Source organism: Centrocercus urophasianus, unplaced genomic scaffold (assembly GCF_019232065.1).
Source record: "Centrocercus urophasianus isolate 14NV4802_14NV808 unplaced genomic scaffold, USGS_Curo_1.0 seq_13, whole genome shotgun sequence".
Lineage (NCBI taxonomy): Eukaryota > Metazoa > Chordata > Aves > Galliformes > Phasianidae > Centrocercus > Centrocercus urophasianus.
Window position 1 is genome coordinate 33,666,662 of NW_024884475.1, and position 21,237 is coordinate 33,687,898.

General features: G+C 37.7%; 1 protein-coding gene across 5 annotated transcripts in view; it reads right to left on the reverse strand.

Moving 5' to 3' along the window:
- Positions 1 to 21,237, reverse strand: part of ARSJ (arylsulfatase family member J) — an 84,248-nt gene that overhangs the window by 30,651 nt on the left and 32,360 nt on the right. For 4 of the 5 annotated variants that reach the window (XR_006167736.1, XR_006167735.1, XR_006167734.1 and 1 more), the window contains exons 2-3: positions 15,625 to 17,977; positions 13,835 to 13,914 (exon numbers count right to left, since the gene is read on the reverse strand). Coding sequence is in view for 1 of the 5 variants with exons in the window: in XM_042812297.1 (XP_042668231.1) it covers positions 16,576 to 17,977 (1,402 nt within the window). In the remaining 4 variants the exon portion in view is untranslated. Of the gene's footprint in view, positions 1 to 13,834; positions 13,915 to 15,455; positions 17,978 to 21,237 lie in introns of those variants that run through there. The other variant, XM_042812297.1, reaches the window with a different exon arrangement.

The following is a 21,237-nucleotide window of genomic DNA, read 5'->3' on the forward strand; positions in this document are numbered from 1 at the left end:
ACTAGTAACTCATCACATGCAGATCAGCTAAGTGAGAAAAAGAAAAGGTCAAGACAATCAGGAAAATTCTTAAAGAGGATTATTTTAGTGCAATCAAGAACTTCACTTCTACATCATTACCATTTTCTGTTTGAAAGTCATGCTTTGCAATCTCCTATTCCTGAAACACCTTAAGAATACATTTAGTTTTTTTAATCATGGGTTTAATATATTGTAAAAGCTGTCTCAGAAGCTTAATACTAGACATTTCTTCCACTCTGACTTATTACACTTTGATACATTCCTTTGACAAAGGCTTGTTCAGCCTGGAGAAATAGAGATTGCGAGGAGACCTCATTGCTGCCTTCCAGTATTTAAAAGGAGATTATAAATAGGAGGGGAATCAACTTGTTACAGGGGTAAGCAGTGACAGGACAGGGGGAATGATTTTAAGCTCAAGGTTTAGACTGGATATCAGGATAAGAGGCTGCCCAGAAAGGCTGTGGATGTCCTGTCCACTGGGGTGTTCAAGGCTACTTTGGATGGGGCCCTGGGCAGCCTGGTCTAATATTAAATGGGGAGGTTGGTGGCCCTGCTTGTGGCAGGGGGGTTGGAAATTCATGATCCTTGAGATGCCTTCCAACCCAAGCCTTTCTATGATTCTGTAATTTTGTGACCTAGCTTAGATTCTACGCTATTAATGAACTTCCCTCTGAATCAAAGTGGAGTGGGAGCATCACAAAGTGAAGGCAGGCTCCAGGATGCATTTTTTGCACAGTGCTTTATCCTCAAAAGTTGGAACAGAGGTGCACAAAAATTATATTTCTATACTCAATTTACTCTTAGTGCTGAGGTAAGCTTTTCATTTCTGAATACTGTGCCAATTAGGCTCAAGCTTATTAGCAGTCATTCTTACTTAGAGATTACATTTTACTTACAGTAAATTCAGCAGTCTAGAATTTGTCCATTTACTGCTTTATTTCTGGCTAGTAGAAAAGTATTCCAAGTTATTGAGCCAGACCTTCACATTTACAGAGAAGTTTTACTCAGTATTCAATATGACTGGCAAAATGCGCCCTGAAAATAATTATTCCCATTTTATATTTTGGAAAATAATAAGTTGTGTTTCTGCATTAAAATTACCAAAAACATATGCTTCACTGTTTGCACACACAGACATTCACACTGCTATACAGACTTTCTTAAAACTGCAGCAGGCCTCTTGGATGATTTTCCCTAAATGAACACACAAATGGGTTAAACAGCAAATTTAGGATTAGAAACAAAGATTTTTCAATTCCAGCAGAGAACTGAGAAAGTTCAGTAACATTAAAAAATAAGTAAAACATCTATTGCCAAAAATAACAATTATTCTAAAAACAACAAGCTTAAAAGTTTTAGTTATATAGCAAAATTAAAGCAAAATGGGTGTTAAAACCAAACAGAAAAGCATTTATGTCAATATATTTCTTTGAATATTTTCAGCAATATTACCTTTCCTTTAGGGGCACCCTGAGAAGCTTCAGCAACTGTAGCACAGTATGTATAAGCCAAGGCTGAGCTTCTGTGTCACTCAAGAGTGATGGTAGTTGAACATAAGGTGAAATCAGCTAAGAAAGCTTTGAATCACATCTATTCCCTCTAGACTCTAATGTTGTTTCAGCACTGAAGGCTTCTGCACTTTAATGGCAAAATTAACATGGTTTGGGCTTTTCCAGGTATTCCCATACAGCCTTGCATGTTCCCCATGGTCACTCTTCTCTGAAATGTAGAAACAATAAACAGCAGAGAAATGGTTTGTGAAACTTTTTTCTCATGGATGACTTTTTCTTTCCACTTTACTTCAGCAGTTTGTGATTCTGCCATAACTTTGTTAAACTTTTCAGGTCCCAGGTACTTCCACTTCAGCAAGATTCTGTACAAGGGAAAAGACGGTATTTAGACTGACTTTGAATGTCCTTGCAGCTGTGAAACGTGGATGGCAGTGCTGCTGGAACAAACTCTCTTGTGAGGTTTCCTGTACTTTCTGCTTGCAGTATTGCCAAGAATATTCGTAGGGCAGCTTTTTCACAGTAACTTGGAATTTCACACTCAAGATGAAAGTAATGCAAAGGCAAATGAGAGGCAGAGATTCTTTCTTTTTTTTTTTTTCAAGAAAGAATATGTCAAGTTAGCTGTGTTAAATTCAAGAAATAAGCACCTTTAAGGAAATGAAAAGATTCTCTTTTTTTCCCCTTCCCTTCACCAACTAATAATTTCCTACTTAATATTTCTTTTTGCTTTTCCCTGCCATCCATCAACAGTGGCATAGGAGTTGTTTCCACTTTATCTGCTATTTATTTACTGGCATTCACAACTTCTCTGAAAAAAGGTTCAAAATCATCCAGTCTGTAGATTTCAAAGTGCCTCTGGATCTCCACTTGGAGGTAGAAGTAATTGTAGTGGTGCAGTAGCACAGCTTGCTTATGCACATTTGTACACGGACTGTACCATCTTGGCCTGTGAAAATTAAGTCCTATAGGACTTTATCCTCTATGTGTTTAAGCATTCTGCATCAGGTATTGTATTGTGTTTTAACCACAAAACAGAAAACAGCACGGCAGTTCTACTCCTCGCTACTTGTAGAAATCTACCAAAATAGCTTCCATTCTCTGTGACTGAAATTGCTCACTTGAGAAATATTTTCGTCTTCAGCCTCTCCAAGGACATCTGTTTAACTTATAACTTTTTTAAAAAACACCTCTTTGTCAGCAGCTGAAGAACAGGAGATGTGTTAAGAGATGGTTGCGTGACTGCTCTTAAGCTCTTGCATGCACTGTGCTTCATGCCAAAGAGTTACAGCACTTTGGTCCTGCATGCAATATTGTCTGTGGCATAACCACAAGGACAGCTTCCAAGCCCTGTAGATTTAATGAGTCTGAGCACACTTTTCACAATCCAATGTGTAGCAGATAGAATCTGAGACAAAAATTCAAAGCTTCATTTTCTAAGGACCACATGGATAGAGAGGGCCTAATGCTAGTGACAAACACTCAAAGGCCTTAGGAGAAGACTTAGCAAATTTTTGAATGGAAAAGTAAAAGTTCCTGAATTCTAGGATAAGGTTGCTTAACACACTGACTCTTCTTGCTGCATACTTTGCACGCTGTGCTAATATCATTAAGATATTGCTTGCAAATCTCTTGGCTTATCTTTTATTGCCTAGCACTAGAAACACACATAGACAGTAACTGAGAATACATCATGTTTAACAGTCATCTACTGATGGTGTAAAAATTCAGATGAATTCTTTTGCTGTTTGGAGGTCTTCCTTCAAACAAATGCAGAATTGAATGAAGCATCAACAACTCTTCTGCTTCACAGAAACCAATTGCAACTGTCCAGCAAATGATGTACATTTTTCAGAGGCCAAGAGTGTGACGCCACAGTCTTCACGTAGAGAACTCTGTAGATATCTTCTGTCTCTTGCTTCTCTTATCCTATTATTCACCATCTCATATCCTAGAAGCGGTGAGGTCCAGCTGAACAATTCTAGTAACATGAATGCCTTTGCCAAGAGCTGACATTTTCCTCCAAGAGGTTAACAGAGCTGGTTCCACATTAAATACCAGCTTTATTCTCATGCTCCTCAGGTGCCTATTCATTATAGGAACTACAGCTAAACTTCCGAGAAAAAGAAAAGAAAGAAGTCACAATCTCAGTATTCATGGAGAATAGTAAAATAAATATATTACTTTTCAGGGAAGGACACAGTTTGGGAGGGAATGGGAATGAATCACAGTGAATCATTTTCACTCACTGAGTATAGTACAGAAATGGTAGGGGGAGGAGAAGGGAGGAGTGTGAAGACATTTGCCTCTGCCGTTTTCTAAAGTAACAGCTAAAACTTCTTAGGACTCCTTTAAAGGCTGTATGAAATGTTTAGTGTGGATATACTTCCTGTGCAAACACAGTAAAGGGACAGCACACAGGCAAAAAAAAAAAAACAAACACACAGGCTGATTTAACAGTGGCAGGGAGCACTAAGATGATAGGCTTTGGGAAATAACATCCAAGGTCTGAGTGTTGTGCTTAGACAGAAGGATTGTATAAATCACCCTGCTAAATTACAAGGCAGACAGACCAACACAATTCAAAGGTAATAGAGAAGTGCTATGGTCAAGCACTTTCAAAGTGCGCAGGAAGGATTCTCTATCTTCTGTCAAGCAGAATTTAATGGAAGACAATTCTCTCTGTGCAGGCAAAGACAATATTGGTATCCCCACATAAACCCATATTAGTATATATTCTTATCTTCTGCATGGGATGGCAATGGCTATGGAGCTGCTGTGTTGGCTTAAACATATTGATACAAAATCACATCAACAAATTAAAGGTAGTATAAAACACTGAATGGGACTAAAAAGTACAAGCTAACTGACCATGATGTAAGAGTAGTGAAACTTCTCACCTAAAAAGCAAATGTCTTTATTTAATGCAAGTATACTATGCAAGTCTTGCCAGGATCAATTTCTGTACAGTAAAAGCTAGCTATGGGAAAGAAGAAAATCTCTTTTTAAGTTTTATTTTAAAACAATATTGATTTTAATTTAAGAATTTTATGAGACCATCTGAATAAAGTATGTTTTGGTGAAAGTAACCTTGGTCATTCTGGAGAGAAAATACCTTCAAGAAGATAAAAAGGGAATCTGGCATATTCTAAATTAGAGTTCCTTTCAAGAGAATGAGCTTTTGTTTTTCTTTTTCACAACCAGTGGTATGTGTAGGTCTGCATTGTGATGACATGCACAAAAAGATTATGATGAAGACGGATAAGAACTGAAATCTGAAGGGATAAAAGTGATGAGAAGACCAGCACGTAGCCTAGGATTTCAATTATGAGTTTTCATACATTTCCCCAGTTCTGTAGTTCTTGGATGAAGAAATAAAGGCAGCTCTCTCTGGAGAGACTGCAGAAATTTCTGTAACATCAGTTAACAGTGTTTACCTAAGTCCATTTTTCACTGACTCATCTCCACACTGAACTGCTACAAGTTGGCCTCTGCTCAGGATGACAGCTTGGCAGGAAGCAGATTCCTCTCTTTGCTCAAGGTCTTAGTGACTCACTAGGGCCAAGTTCTCTAGCAAAGCTGGAAAACGTGCCATGAAGTAAAACTCAGTTTGTTTTTACTTTTTTTTCTTGGTCATAAAAAGAAGTCGTTGCCCTGCACAAGAGAAGATGCAAGTTAGGACAGTGCTATGATTCAGAGCGGGTAGGCAGAAAAGTATGTGCTGGATGCAGTACGCATGTTGGCCAGCCCAGCTAGAACAAACCAAATGGAGAATGGTTTGCTGACAACATGAATGCTCCCTACCCAGAGGAAGGGAAAGGAGAGCTCCTCTTAGTGCTCCTTACAAAACTGAAGCTAAGAGCCCCAGAAAGGATCACACCAGTCTCCTCCTCCCACACAGTCATTTAATTTAAAATAACAAGAATTGCATCTTTCTTTTAAAAAATATCTACAAAGTGCATACACATTGAGACAGGTTATTCTTTGTTGGAGAATAGCACCTGAAGTAGGAGCTTTTTGTGTTTGGTCTTAGCCTACATAAATTCAGGGGGAACGCCTGAAAAATTATAATATGGTATGAGGACCAGATGGCGAAGTTAGAAAGACAGATTAGAAAGTGGGTGCACACTTTTAATGATCTGTGTAATTAAACATTGGAACAATTTAGCAAAATTGCAGTGGATTTTCCATATGGTTTAACATGTTTTGTACTTGGACTGCTTCATAACATGGTATCTTGTAATAAGTTTGTAAACAAAGTTTGGTAACAGACTTTTGCCTCAACTTGCAGCAAGTACAGGAAGAGATTTAAAATTATTAAAAGGAAGGCTAATAAAAATATATTATTATATCTAGGTAATCGTACCATCATACAATACAGGGAGATTTCAAGCAATTTCCAAAAGGATTTTTTTCTCTAACTCAGTTAGAAAAAGAAGAAAAATAATATCCATAAGAGTTTTATAATTAAAGCCAAAGATTCATTTCCGTTTGAAACAGATGGTCAGGCAAAGGCATTCTGGATAATTTAGCAAAAGCTTGTGCTTCAACTAACTAACAAATTGCCGTTTTAATCTTTCATCTAGTTGCACAGGCTAACCTATTTACTGTGTATGACAGATCAGGAAATATCTGCATTGCTTCAAAACATAAACACAGAACCAATACAGATTGAGAATTACAAACAGAATTACTATTTTTAATGGAAATAATGAAAATAATGTATGATTGCAAATGAAGAGAAAGACAAAAAAGACACACACAGTAACAGAAAATAATGAGAGACCAAGAGTTGAGGGAATTGGGAAAAACCCACCAGGACTGTAATGAATAGCAGATATCTAAAGTATCACTGAGATCTTGCAGTGTAAGTTTATATACAGTCTATACACATTGAAACACAACTCTTTTTTTTCTTTAAAGTAAACTATGGAGCTATGATATTTGTACTCAGTTAGATCACTGGACTGATAAATCTTCATGGCAGCACTAGAAACATGCTTTCACGCCTGAGAGTTTCTTTCTCAGGGGACAATGAGGGAGAGAGTTGTTGACACACCTTTACCTCTGGGGATAAAAGCAATTGCTGGTGATACTACACCCACCAACAGTGTTTCTTACATCTCCCTCCCTAATTAAATAAATAGCCATTTTGGTTTACTGCTGTTGCACCAACACTTGTAATTCATGAAATGCTCATTTAAGCCAGTAAATATCTCACCTAGACCTGTGAATAGCAAAGTGTCAGGCTTGCCCTATTTTTCATTATTAAAGCTCACAATGTTTTTTGTCACTGTGGATACCCTTGTACACAACTGTACTTTTGTTTCTATTTCCAGGAAGTACCAAGTGAAAATATAATGTGAATGAATGGACGAAATGATATCGTGATGTAGTTACAGACAGAATAAATTACAGAATTAGAAGACAGTTCTACAAATATATTGGATATTATCCTGGGGAAAACATAACTCATCTTGTATTCAGTTGAAGGTCTTAGGACACAAGTTATTAAGTAGCCCTGAGTATTCCTCTACTCCCCACTCCTCCCACCTAAACCACGGACACAGTTAGCAGTGTATTTTAGAACATAGTCTTCACCCCCTCAATCCATTAGCATCCATTACCTCTCCTCATCTCCAAATTCAGTATGCAGCAGCTACACGAAGCAATTAAGAGACAACCAGTAGTACCCGCATTCTGATTTAACTACTGCTGCTACAAAACTCTGGCAGAGTACATCTGATGAAGTGTTTGAGGAATGCTGACCTTATGGTTTAAACATCAGGCTACAGCTCAGGACATTGGGCTTTTTCCAGCCTTTGCCAATGACTTCCTCTGTCACCTTGGAACAACCTGTGTCTCATTTTCTGTAGGTAAAACAGGGACAGACACAGTACCCTGCACTGTGAACTGCAAGGGCAGATTTAGTAAACGTACAGTAAGTGCTCAAAACCAAGAGTACACACAGTGAAGGACAACAGTTGAAGAAAAAACTAGGTAGTGCATCACATTAAGTGCTTCAGCGAGACAGAGCAAATTTCATCACTCAGCAATGATAAATCACCAGGCATACTCAGAACCAAGAAAATCAGAATGAAGATTTGTCCATGGCTATGGAAAGCAGCTATCTTATGGCACTGAATATTCACTTACATGATCAAAATGTAAATGTAGTTTGGAGAATGCAGCTGTTAGAACACTCATCTTGCATGCTGCCCTGAAGCGTGTCTGAGTAAATTTAAAACATGTGGTTTAAATAAGCGCAAGTTAAACAGGGACTATTCCCATGAATCATGAAAAGAGAGAAGTGAGTTTTGAAAAATTTACACCTTAGAGGAGGAACTCTGTATCTTCCCTGAATTATAAGCATGGGTGCTATTAGGTTATTTTGGGGATATAAAGTATAATAAGTGTATTTGATATCCTCTCTATCGATACAGTTTCATCTTCTGTATTGCCCAGAGTGCTTTTGGAAAAAGGCTATGGAACTTGAAATAAGGAATGGAATTGCTCTGAAAAAATCTCAAAGTCCTTTTTTCAGGGAAGTTTCAAAAAAGTTTTTCCCAGTGCAAGAATTAAAAACACAAGGGGTAAGAGATACACTGAACAACAGATGCACAGATCTGAAGCCCTTTCCTTTCCCGGGCTCCCAAGCTGGGAAGTGCCATCCTGAGACCAAAGCAGCAGGGGATGCTCTAGGCTCAGTACTGCCAGCAGGGCAAGGTTTGAACATTACTGCTGCCATCCACCACAGGAGATTCAGGCTCCCTACACAGTTTGGTGCAAAACTGTTTTGCTGTTTGAACTAAGCAATCAACAAACTACTGTAACTCTGATGGTGCAAACAAAGCATACACCAAATTGCACTGGCAAAAAGCTTATCGGTTGGCCTTCAATGTAGCAGTTAGAAATCATGATGAAATGGAAAAACTTTCATGGGAATGAGTACTGCGTCCAACCCATACAAAATGACTGCAGACAAGATGTGCAGGTGACACAAAGGCTGGTGGAGTGATACACAGCAAGGGGTCAGGGCAGCCACAAAGTGATGAAAGTTACTTGGTAAGTTTAGTAAACTTCATAAATTCAACAGCCTGTGTTTTACTAACGCTCCTGAACTGATGCACAGAATGAATATAACAAGGGATAAAGGTGTACTAGAATTAATAGTTAGGGTGGTGAAAACCCTTAATTCAAGAGTCACAGAGGGCACGCATTTCATCAGAGGCAGAGGTCTACACCTTACTACTGAGGAGGTGGTATTTGTTCCTTCTTACAGCTTGAATGAAATTAATATTGTAATGTTGTATTCACCTCTGACATTCATATTTCTCTACCCAAAAACTGAAGGTGTGCAGAAAAGCCTCAGTTTCTGGAGAACTGGAGAAAGTGCCATACAATGCTATAGCAACACTGTAAGGATCCCAACTGTTTGGCTTTTTTTAAAAAAAAGTTAAAGATTGTGTACAGATGTATAATCAGAACAGGAAAACACCAGGTGCCAAAGGACTATTCAGTCTTAGGAATAAATGCATCAAAAGGCAGCACACTGTAGCCAGAAAAAAAAAAAAAATTAGAAAGGAGTTACACATATTTTTTAACTCAGATATTAAATATTACAAGAGATGTAAAATAGGAAGCAATAGATTTTTAAAATTCTTTTCTGCTTTTAATCACAACTGGATGCTTTTTTTGAAGTTTAGCCAAGTAACTTTTCCAGTTAAACAGAATTTACTAGGTTTAAGTAATTAAATAGGAATTAAAATACAGAAAACAGCAACCCAGTAAGCTTGTGTTGTTAGCAAGACACTGCATTTGAGAAGTCTAATGTATAAACCTGTGTACCTCTTGGCAGCAATCATGACAAATTTGAGAAAGACATGATTTTAGCTGGACTTCAAGGACTGTCTTCTACTACAAGTGCTGATGCTGGCCTTTGCAGGAGTGGATAAGAAGGAAACAGATGTCAGTGATATCTCAGTCTGCTGAACCTGCAATAGACAAAATCTTCTGATTTTAGTACAACCCCAAGTTCGTGAAACTGTGGAAGAAAGTTGTAGGAAAGAAGGTACAGAAACCAGAAGATGTACTGTTTCATTTAAACTTGTTCTGTGGAGCTTGGCACACTCACATGCTAAAAAGCTTAATGACTTTCATGTTAATGACTCGCTAGCTTGACCTGTGAGAAGTTGAGAAGAGTGGTGGGAGTGGAAACAGCATGACATGTTCCTGCCTTACAGAAACCCAGAGGAGGTTTGATGTAAACCAGGCACATTTTGTTCTTATGCTGCTGTTCAACACAGCAGGGTGCCAAGCACATTTTCACATTGATATCAAAAGCAAAATTAATCATTTGGCCCTTTTTCCTTTCAAAGAGAACTCAAAAAATCTAGTGGCAGTACAAATCTCAAAGAAACTGAGTTTAAAGAGAGCAGCTGCAAGGTTGTGAGTCGCTGAAGGCATCGTGCAGGCTGGGGCTGTGTGCTCTTTCCACGGCCCTGCAAACTCTTGTTTGTGGAGATTTACTTTTATTTTACCCCATGCCTACAATGGACACCCTTCTCTGCTGCCAGAACAGTATGGAAAAGATTTCAATGTAATTTTCAAATCCTCGGTAGCTACACGCACAGTAATAAGAGATCAATTATTCTTGTATACTAGAAATTGATCTGGATAAGAGATTGCTCAGAGATAACTTCAAAAGCATAAGAAATTTGGTAAAGATAAACAGTACTGAACAAAAAGCTTCAACATTTTCCTTGTCAAAATTAATTCTATTCACTCCATGCAAAGTGATAAAATGTCATGAAATTTGCTGATGAAAACTGATGAACTAATCAATACAAAAAGAGGTGTGCTCTCAGAAGAAGATTGAAGAGGGTTGCCCAAAGGAGAAAGATTACTAGTTACACCTTCAGCCTTGAAGTTTTGCCAGTATTCAGAGCTTGTAAAGTTTTTTTTCTTAAAAAAACCGAAACAAAACAAAACAAAGAACCAGCAGGTGATGACAGGCAAAGTATAAAGACATTCCATTTATCCTCCCAAATTGTTCCTTTCATGCAACTTGCAAATTTTTCATTCTGTGTACCATACCAGCCACAGCTTAGTACTCTTTCTTTTCTCAGAGGGCCATGTTTTCCCTACTTCTCTAGCCACCTTAAGAAACAAAAACATGTATTTGTTATCTAAAACAAATAAATTAGTCTGCCACAATGGATTTCAGCAAATACTGAGTTCTGAGACTACTTATGCCCTTTTTGAAACTGCATATTAGATACTTTTAATGGAGAACCATTCTTGATTTCAGGATCATTTCACTTTCTCTTGCATGTAGTTCTGTGCTAGATAATCTTAATTAGCAGGAGCAAAGTTTCATTCAAAAGAAGAATAATCATGGTCGTGTCAAGTAATTCTCAAAAGTGTTCTTTTTAGACAAAGTTAAGGAATGACAACAAACATCATGGCCTATAGTAATTTTATATGATTATATAGTTGACTTTTACAGAGACTGATGTTTATGAGGAATTTTTAAAACAATTTTTATTCTATGTTTATATGATATTATATATTCAGACCCTATTCTCCATTCATTATTGAAATTGACAAAAACATTCATTAATCAGTTCTTTTATTTTGGTTGCAAGCTCAACTTTCATAATGTTGCCTGGATTATAACTCATACAAATGGAATTTATGAAATAGCTTATAACTGTATCATGGAATATACCTGTGTTGCGACACCCATTTAAATCCAAGCACTAAATAAGAACTTCTTTCATGCTTTAAGCTATATTTATATCTACTATTATTAACGCATTTGGCAGAGGCAAAAACAAGCATAACTCAGGGAAAGGGAACATATTTCTCTTTTCACACTGGCCTGCCTTTTATATAACCTTTTTGCTTCATCAGGAACTTAAAATATGTTCCACGGAAATGAAATGAAATGCTTTATTTAGTACGCTGCTCTACAGGAATGGAACACAGAAGTGAAGCTTGTATGACCTACCTGCTCAGTTAAATCTTACGCTCTTTTTTTTTTTTGTTGGAATGTACATTCTCTGTCTTTTCTTGGAAACCAGAAAATAAATGATTAAGAGTAAAAAGAGCAAAGCCAGTGCTGTCCTAAGAATACAGATCAATAAGGCGGTAGTTAACAGGTGAATTTCTGAGTACTTTTCTGAGCTAATGCTATATTTTGGAAAAGTGGACCTCACACTGATAGTACAGTTTATGATATAAGCAACATGAAGTAAACCATATTTTATTTTCTTTGCAAGGGAATATTCTCAATTTAAAGCAAGATGACCAAGGGAGCCTGTAGTTAGCCTCTGAATGTTATATACTAAAGAAGACAAACTTTCTTTCAGGACTCAGATAGAATGGACAACAGACAGCAGAGATATAGTTCTTTGCTCACATTTCTCTATATCTGAAAAAAAAAAAATCCTACAGATCATACCATGTGTTATTACCATTATTTTTCCTTATTCAGAGAATGACCAATTCTCAGTGACATTTGTTGCCAAAGTCGATAGATCCAAAATCCACATTTATGCTCCAGAATGCCACTGGAAGGAATTGAGTATCTCAAGATAGTTCAAGAATTAAGATACAACCATGTCTTCGATCTAATTGCATTATGGAAGCTACTCTTTGCCATCAACCACTCCTGAAGCTACTTCAATTAAAATAAAATTTAATAGAGCATTAGTTCCTAGTCCCAAATGCAGCTGCCCAGTATCTGACACCATATGCTCTAACTTTTGTTGCAGTATCACTTTGCGATGCAAAAAGCTAATGCTATCCATATGAGTAAAAGGCAACTTTGAAAATGTGGATGGCTGTGTAAAAGCATTGAGTGCACAGTGCTGAATATGCAGAGCAATGAAAGAAAAAAAGTTGTTTATTCTTTGCAGTAAGACCAGTAAGTTTCAGTGTTGTCTAGACAATACCTCAGATAACCCATTATATATAATCCTGTATAGGTGGAAGCATGAGTGCTCTTTCATCAGCTTGAAATCCAATCAGCATTCATTACTTCCATGCAGAGAGACAGGTTTAATGGCCTAATTCACTTTCTATACCAGTTGTGTGTCCCAGCAGATATAGAAACCTACCAGATGGCTTCAGACACTAATGACTCCATTACTTAAGATAACTCATCTTCCATTCCTGAGCTTCAGTACTGTCCCTCACCTCTTACAACAAGATCCATACAAAAAGATTGTCATTTTAGACTTACTTACCATTCATAGTATTTCCTTCCACTAGTATTTACCTGTAGCCAGGATAATATTTTTCTCTCCAACTTCATTTGACACTAAGTAACAACAGTAACAAAAAGCTAACATAACAGTGGTTGATAAAATCATTGAAGCATTTGAAAAGCAATTCACAGAATAAGATTGAGAAATCCTAAAAAGGACAGAACTAGTATTTTTCACACCTGAAGGATTTTAAGAGAAATTTAGCATGAAATAATATGCTTGGTATGCAGATTTTGAGGAAAGGCTTTTGTGTTTCTGGTTTTTTTCCTTTTTCATGTTTTTCTTTCTTGCTCTGTGCCCTGCATTTGTCTTTCTCGTTCTTGGGGCTGCTCTGGTAGGGATTATTGTCCAGGATCACAGAGAGTTATAATCAGAGCTGACTTTTTGTTGTACCCATAGCATTTGTTAAATCTGCCTACAAATTGAGATAACTTTAAAAAAATATCCTTCCTGCCAATCTCCCTGTGAAGCCTTTTTCTAGATCTTCTCAAAATTTGCACAGTAAATCCTCCTGAGCAAAGTATTAACTGCCTTAGTGTGTCTGTCCAGCAATTGGCAGGACTGTTGCTTTTGATTCTGAGTTGCAGGACTGTGGTTTCAGTGGTTTCTTTGAACTGTTTGCAGTGCTTACCTCTCATATCTTCCCTGAGATTGGACACGTAACACATCCTGGGACGTAAATAACCTGTGAAATCCTGCTCTTTGAATGAATGTACTACTTACAACTCTGTAAACAGAAAGTTTGGTTTGAGAGCAGAGTAGTAGCACTGAAAACAAGAGAACAATGTATTGCTGGAGTGAAAACAGGAGTAATAAGTAGACAGGAAAATGACAACGTGGTGTTTTCTCACCATGATCTTCTCAGCAAGTGGTTCAAGAAGGCTATCAAATTGTGCCTATTTTTAACCCATTGTAAATCCAACCTTTGCCCTAAACCAGATCAGAGTTTTGATTTTTAAGGGAATCATCCTAACTGACAGCCACTGCAGCCTTAGAAAATGTACTCCTAATGTGTGCTCTACAAACACTTACATTTTGGCACATATATTTCATGCAAGAACTGATCCACTGTTCTGCTTTGCACTGTTTGCATTCAAAGACTCTCATTTTGCCTGAGAAAAAAAGAAAACAGAAATAAATAATCACAAAATAAAACGTGACCAGAGAATAACACTCCCTGGTTGCTTTAGATCAGTAACAGCCAAAGCAATGATGAAACATTTCATGGATAAGAACGATCACTGATTGTGTAACATGCTACTACAGTGTCTTAATTATGTCAAAATAAATTAAAATATCTCAATCCCTTTTTATATATAGTTCAGCATACGTATCTAATTTTGGCCCTTTCTAAATGACCTCAGAAAGTCAGAAACGTTACTATTTCTTACTGGTGCTGAACTCGGTGTTCAATACAGGCCTATTTCAAAGATAAATATGATCATTTATGTGTTAAAATGTAAACCAGACAGCATATTGGTTCAAAACCAGTTCCTGCTCCCTTGACTCTTCTCCTAATGTTTCCTGAAATGGAGATTCATTCTCAGACTGGAAATATTCATCATAAAAAGTGTATCTGCATTTGTCTACTTGGTACACACATTTGTGTATCGGTAACTAATGCACACTACTTTTAAAAGTCTCATTTTTTCTCAAAGACAAAAAAAAAACATGCATTTTCTCAAAATCATGTATTTTACACAGGACACTTTGGAGTATGATATCTCAAGAAGTTATTATTGCTCATTGCTATTAATGACATTAATAGTACCTTTAAAAGAACTGAGAAATTCTCTTAGAGAAAGGCTGAGTTCCTAATTACTCACTGAATGTTCTGCATTTTAAATAAAGCTAGACAGATTTCTAAGATTAATTATTCCCCTAGAGATCACACAATGGAAAAGAATAGTAACAATATTGAACACTTACATGCACACACACATTATCCCTTTATTTACAAGTACTTAGTTAAGAAGTCCACTCATTAGATCTTCTCAGTGTATGCATTATAGAGTAACTCTAAAATTTGACTAGCTTGTTTCTAAATATTTGCTAATGACAGCTTTATTCAGCTTTGTAGCTGCAAATTTGCAAATTACCAGGTTCTGATAGTATACACCTGCAGTTAGTTCCTTTTAAAAAAGACTGGGGGCATTTTGGAGTGTTGAACATGATTCAGACTTTAGTGTGCAATGATTTTAGAAATGCTTTCATTTTTCAACTGTAGTCAGTTTATATGAATGCGATTTCTGATTCAAATGAGATGTAGTTGGAAAGCATGCTTACTTTAAATTTTACCAAACTGTGTTACCAGCTATTTAGCAAATGAATAATCTGTTTTACATAATTCATCTTGAAAGTTGAATGTGTATGTGTATTGTATCAATTATCACAGATCACCAGAAATATACAATCTGTACATCCCATTAATCATCTTCACAGACATACTGGAAGGAGGCAAAGGTGAAGGAGCTCTCAAATCATACATGTATTAGAAGAAGAAATTCTGCCTCAGAAGTTAAGTGTCAAAATCATCCTTGAAACAATAATAATAAGTTTACTGAGTTTGTTTAAAATAAGCAAGGATAGAATTGTTATTTTTGATGCAAAAAAAGAGACAGACTACTTTCCCGAGTGCCATAAAAATAAACTATTTTAATAGCCACATAAATAAAAAGTTTAAAGTAGATTTTTCCCCCCAAACACAAAGATGGCCTAGCTTCTGTACAGAAACTGAACAATATTCATGTGACTACTTAATTAAATAATCACTTTGTTACATTCAAAATAATTGGAGGCAAATACATATTGAAATGATGTACCTGAATCATTCTCCTCTCTCATCCTAGCAGTGTCTACAGCATTTCCTTGTTTTACAGTACTCTGAGGATTTGGATCTGTTGAACAAAACTCTGAATGACTGAGTGAAAATAAAGTTAAAAATCAAAAGCAAAACAAATAAACAACCCTTGCATCACCCACTAATTAAAGTTTGAATGGAAAAGAAGAAAGTATTGTGCTGTAAAATAAATTACGTCTTGCATGTTCTGTAGAATAGATATCTTAAAGTGTTTAAATATTACATTCACTTTGGTGATGTGCTTTTGCCTATGCCTATAATAAATTATATATGACATGTGCTAGTTATTCAGGTGTGCTGATAACAACCTTCTGGTTTTACTACAAATGAGGAAAGGTAAGCACATTAAGGGAATTTAAAAAGTATTTCTGGTTTACCTAAGAAAGACACTGTCTAATTCAAAGCAGCTTTCCTACTATCTTATTTCTCTCCCCAGCACCCCCAAAAAAGATACTGTTGGCTTCAATTTTTGCTGTGTTTTATCAAAAAATGTCACAGGTTGGTGGCTAATACTCTCAGACCTACAGAAGTTTTCAAGCTTTGCTTTTCCTTTCTCTCTATGAATCATCTGCCATTCCAGACTCTCAAAAAATTCTAACTAATTCAGGCAAGGAACAATCATTTGTTCACCAAAAATGGGCCTTCTGAAGTTAGGAGTAGTTGTGTTCCTATCTGGAATGTAGCTGTGATGGAAGAGCACCATTCTTCCTGTAGAGGAGAAAGTCTGTCACATGGATGTTTATGTATGTTTGATGCAGCGTCAAAATATCTCATCCTAGTGAAATTTGAGAACAAATTAAAAGATGACAGCTTTCCTCCATAGTGCAGAGCAGGCATTTCTGGTATATTGTCAGAATTCAAGGAATTTGGGCCAAGCTGTCTTAGGCTTGGCAAAAACAAGTATGCTGAAAGTCTATCTACCAGCAAGACGTGATCGGCAATGTAATGACTGTCCTTTTTTCCGATTTGCTTTTTTCTTGTTCTTGTTCTTCTTTTGCTTATTAGCACCTTTACTTTTATCTGACTTCTTCTTCTTTTCATCCTCTTTAAACCATGGACCCCAGACTCCTCCATTCAGCTTTGGGTTACTCCGTGGATCCTTAGGTGGGTACCGAACAGGAACCGCAGTCTTATTAAACTGTGAAAGCCTCCTCAACAGCTGTTTCACTACATCAGGATACTTTGCAGAGAGGTCCACCCGTTCGTATGGATCAGCAGTTATGTTGAAAAGCCACACAGTTTTGCCAGCTGACCAAGAAACACGTTCATTATGCCAGCGATTGGGGCCCATGTTGCTGAAGGCCTGCGGAGGAACCCAGTCACTATATCCTGGATTTCCTGTCAGTAGTTTCCAATGATTCACTCTGATGGCAGATTGAATTGCAGTGTTCCAGATCCCATAGCCAGCTGCCCAAGAACCATTTTTGGCTTTGGTGTAAATTGGGTCAATGTTGTGTAAGATGTCTACCCGTGGAGAACGTCTGCCTTCGCTAATGGTTTCCCATATATCATAGCCATCTAACTGGATATCTTCATCAATCTGTCCTTCAGCCAGTGTGATCAAAGTGGGGAACCAGTCCGTGATGTGCACAAGCTCCTTACACACAGACCCTTTGTTTTTCAGAAGGGGGCTGTGGACAAACCCAACAGCACGGATACCTCCTTCCCAGTATGTTCCTTTGCTCCCTCGGAGAGGCCAGTTACTTCCTCCAGCCATTGGCTGCCCACCGTTATCTGAAGAGTATATGATAATGCTATTGTCATAGTAACCGTACTTCTTTAGAGCAAGGGTTACGTTGTTTATGGCTTCATCCAAACAAGCTAGCATCGCAGCATATCTTCGCCTGTTTATGTTATTTATGGATCGATAATGTTCAAAATACTTTCCTGGTGCCTGAAGAGGTGAATGAACAGCTTGGTAAGCAATATATAAGAATATAGGTTTCCTGGGATTGTGAGAAGCTAATATTTGTTGTACTTTTTGCGTGTACATCTGTGTGGAGTAGATGCCATTGTCGTGATCCCAAGCTGCATTATCATTCTCATACAGGTCATAGCCACATATTCCAGGGCTGTCACATTTGAAGTGAGTGTAGTAGTCACCGCTGCCTAAGAGTGAGCCAAAGAAAGTGTCAAATCCTCTCTGTGTGGGCATGCATTCTCTGCGATAAAACCCCAAGTGCCATTTGCCAACCATGTGTGTTGAGTAACCAACCTCCTTCAGCTTCTGAGGTAGCGTGACGTTATCCAGAGGTAGGCAGTTGGGCTGGGTTGGCCGTATAATGGAGTGCTGAAGGCCGGTGTGTATCTGGTACCTAGGGGCAGGCAGGAGAGAGACATTTGCATCAAACAGGGGGAAAAGGAAAGCCTCCAGCCCTTACCCATGGACACACATGCATATAAGTGATAGAAACAATTCTTAAGCACGAAGCAATGTTTATTTGAAATATTTCAGAGTGCATATGTCAAAAACTAACAAGGTTATACTACTAAATCTGCTGAAGCAGGAGAATGGCATCTGTTTTACTTCACGAGCATTCAAAAGAGTGGCTTCTCCCTCGCTGGCCACTGGGCAACAATACTAAACAAGTAACATGATACAGCACATCACACACTCCCCTCCCTTTTGGCCTCATTTTTAGCATTCTGATTTCCTTGTAGCTGTGAGCAGTGTCAGAGAATCTCAGAGGCAACAAGCTCTCTGCAAAGCATTAGTTAGGCATTACTATTTTAAAGCTAGCAGTCAAACTCACAGACTTTTCCAGTATCCCTCATGTATAATACAAACCCTAAAAAGCAGAATGATTGCATTGCATTTTTGAGCATGAATTAAGTACCATAGCCATGACTCAGGCCCAGTTCTCACAACATGCACAGTCCTGAAGCCCCAATGACCAGACTTCTGGTGATTCATCATGCAACATGCGTATGGGCTATGATTTAGTAGAGACATTGCTAATGTTATAACAACTGAGTCAGTCATCAGCATATACACGATGGGGCCTGGCTCTGCACCCTTTGGAGTCCGGAACACCTACAGTCCCATGCTGTGACGTTCATTTCCTAAGGAAGAGGTGTAAGCATGTACGGATGGTGAGTTAGGTTTGCCCTAACTAAAAGGAAATTTACAGTGAAAGATGTTTATGAGAAATCACTGAAAAGAAAGTGATAATTTCATCACGGATCTTTTGTTCAGCACTCATTTTCTGTCTACGCCTAACATTTCTCTGAAATGTTTCCTATCAGAAACTGAGTTAGTCAAAATATCTAGATATACAGGAGCACTGACATTTTGAGATACATATTTTTTTTCTCCACAGAAAGCTTTATCATGTTACCATTTCACAATGATTATGAAAAAATATTTGGATGAATACAATTTTTACAATACCTCATGATTTGATAGTGGTAAACATTTATATACCTATACTGCACTTGGCAACTGCAACAATAGTATATTTAAAGGATGAGATAATAAATCCTGCAGCATAGTCTGCGAGAAAAGAATACGTACAGTATCCATAACATTAAAAAACAAATTCAGCATGGGAAGTAGTAACAAAAATTAAGCACAAGTCAGTTTTTAACACTCAGACACTACAAATAAAATTTATCAGCACATTGTGAACTAAAAGAGGCTTCTCCCCGATTATAAGAACAGACAAAATTCTCAGACATGAGTAGAACTGCTAGGTGCCTCGCCACTGTGAATCCGCCTCAAAAATACTTTTACTATTTTGTGGTAACAGAAGTTGGGATTTTCTGACGCATTCTGCTAATACTGCCAATCTGATTGGCCTCCTGAGCTATCTACACAATTAAAAACATTAAGCTCTGCCTGCCCATAAATAACCTAGTCTGCTTCTATATGATGTCTGCCTGGACAACATCTTAGTAGGTAACATGGATGTTCTTAATGCCTGCCAAGCTGTAATAATTGTGTTAACTTCCATTTTATTCTTGGACTTTCGTTATTTTCACAGAACCAGAAGCTGTAGTCCAACTAAATAACTGCAGAAGCTTTGGGTGTTGTGCTCCTCTGCTTTAAGCAGCACTGCTTCCCTCTGTCTCTCTGGAACTTTCTCAGAGCATTGTTTCTATCTGAAATAGTTTGTGCATCTGGAGCCCTGCCATCCAACTGTCCCAAAACTCACAGGCTGGTGCTGAGACAGGACAGACTGCATAGCAACAGAGCACTTCCAAAATAATGGGTTTCTGGGCTTTACACTTTACTTCCATGAAAGAAATGTCATGCATGCACAAACATCCACATCATTTCCATGATTAGTTGCATTTTTCTTTCAGAACAGGTAAACTACAGCAAGGAAACCACAATGAATAATGGAAATGCCCCATATTTCAGTTCACTATTTCTTTGAGAGCCCACAGGGTACTATGCTAAGAAGATATTTAATTTCCTTCCCCTTCTCTGTCCCCCTGCCTTGTTCAACTCTTTCAGCAAATTCCCCTGATTGGCTCTGACTGAAGATCCCACGCTGCTACTCTAGCGCACAGATCTTGCCTTCTCCATCCCTGCCAGACTAAAGATCACCACCCAGCCCCAGTTGGGCAGTTTCTCCCTTTACACTGATTTTGCTGGCATTTGCTGTTGGAATTTTCTTTACAGTGATGCTGGAGTAATAGAGACCCTTGCTAACTCTTTGACAGACAAACAGAATGTGAGGGGAATGGGTAACAGCACAGTACACTGCAAACTAAGCTGCTTCCTGACAAAGCTTACACAGCAAGTATGAAACTCATACAAAGTTAATTCACATTAAAAAATCATAACCAACACACAGATTTCCCAGCTTTTCAATTATACATCCAAGCATGAAATTCCTACACTGGCTATTTGAAAAACATTGAACTAAAAAAATATCAAGAATTAGCTTCAGTTATTAGACATTATTCTTAGTTATTACACATTATTCTTAGTAAAATATCTGAAGTACAGCAGTGCCCCTTGTTGCAGTAAGTTATTCAGCATGCTGGTTATAATACACACAGAACAGTCTTGCTCAAATTCTGCTTTCACGTACTTCTGGTATGTTTCCCATATGTGTACGTGTCTGGTATTTATGGCAGATACACTTCTGGATATACATACATGCACACATACAAATAGATACGCATATGTAAATTGACTTACATAAATAATCATTTTTAAGATAGAATATTTCAACTGCAGAAGTGTCTCAATGCAATTGCAGCCTATAACTATCAGGACACTCTTCACTATCACAAAAGCGGTCAGGATTTGCTCACTTTTCTGTGCCACATGCCTTTCTAATAGATCCATTATGTGCCACTATTACTTTTCCAGTGAAAGGATTATATTTTCAAAGGACTTTCAGATGTTTCATGAGAAAACAAAGGAATCTGAGCAAAAGACAATGATTATATAGAAATAAACTGCATAAGTAGCTAAAGGAAAAATATTGCATCATTATCATTTTGAAACTGTATTTAGACTGCGCAAGGGAAGAAAAAAATGAGCATGGCAAAAAATGAAGGAAATAAGAGGCATATGCTGATACTTTGGGGGAGTCCTCCAGACTCTAGTGCATGAGCT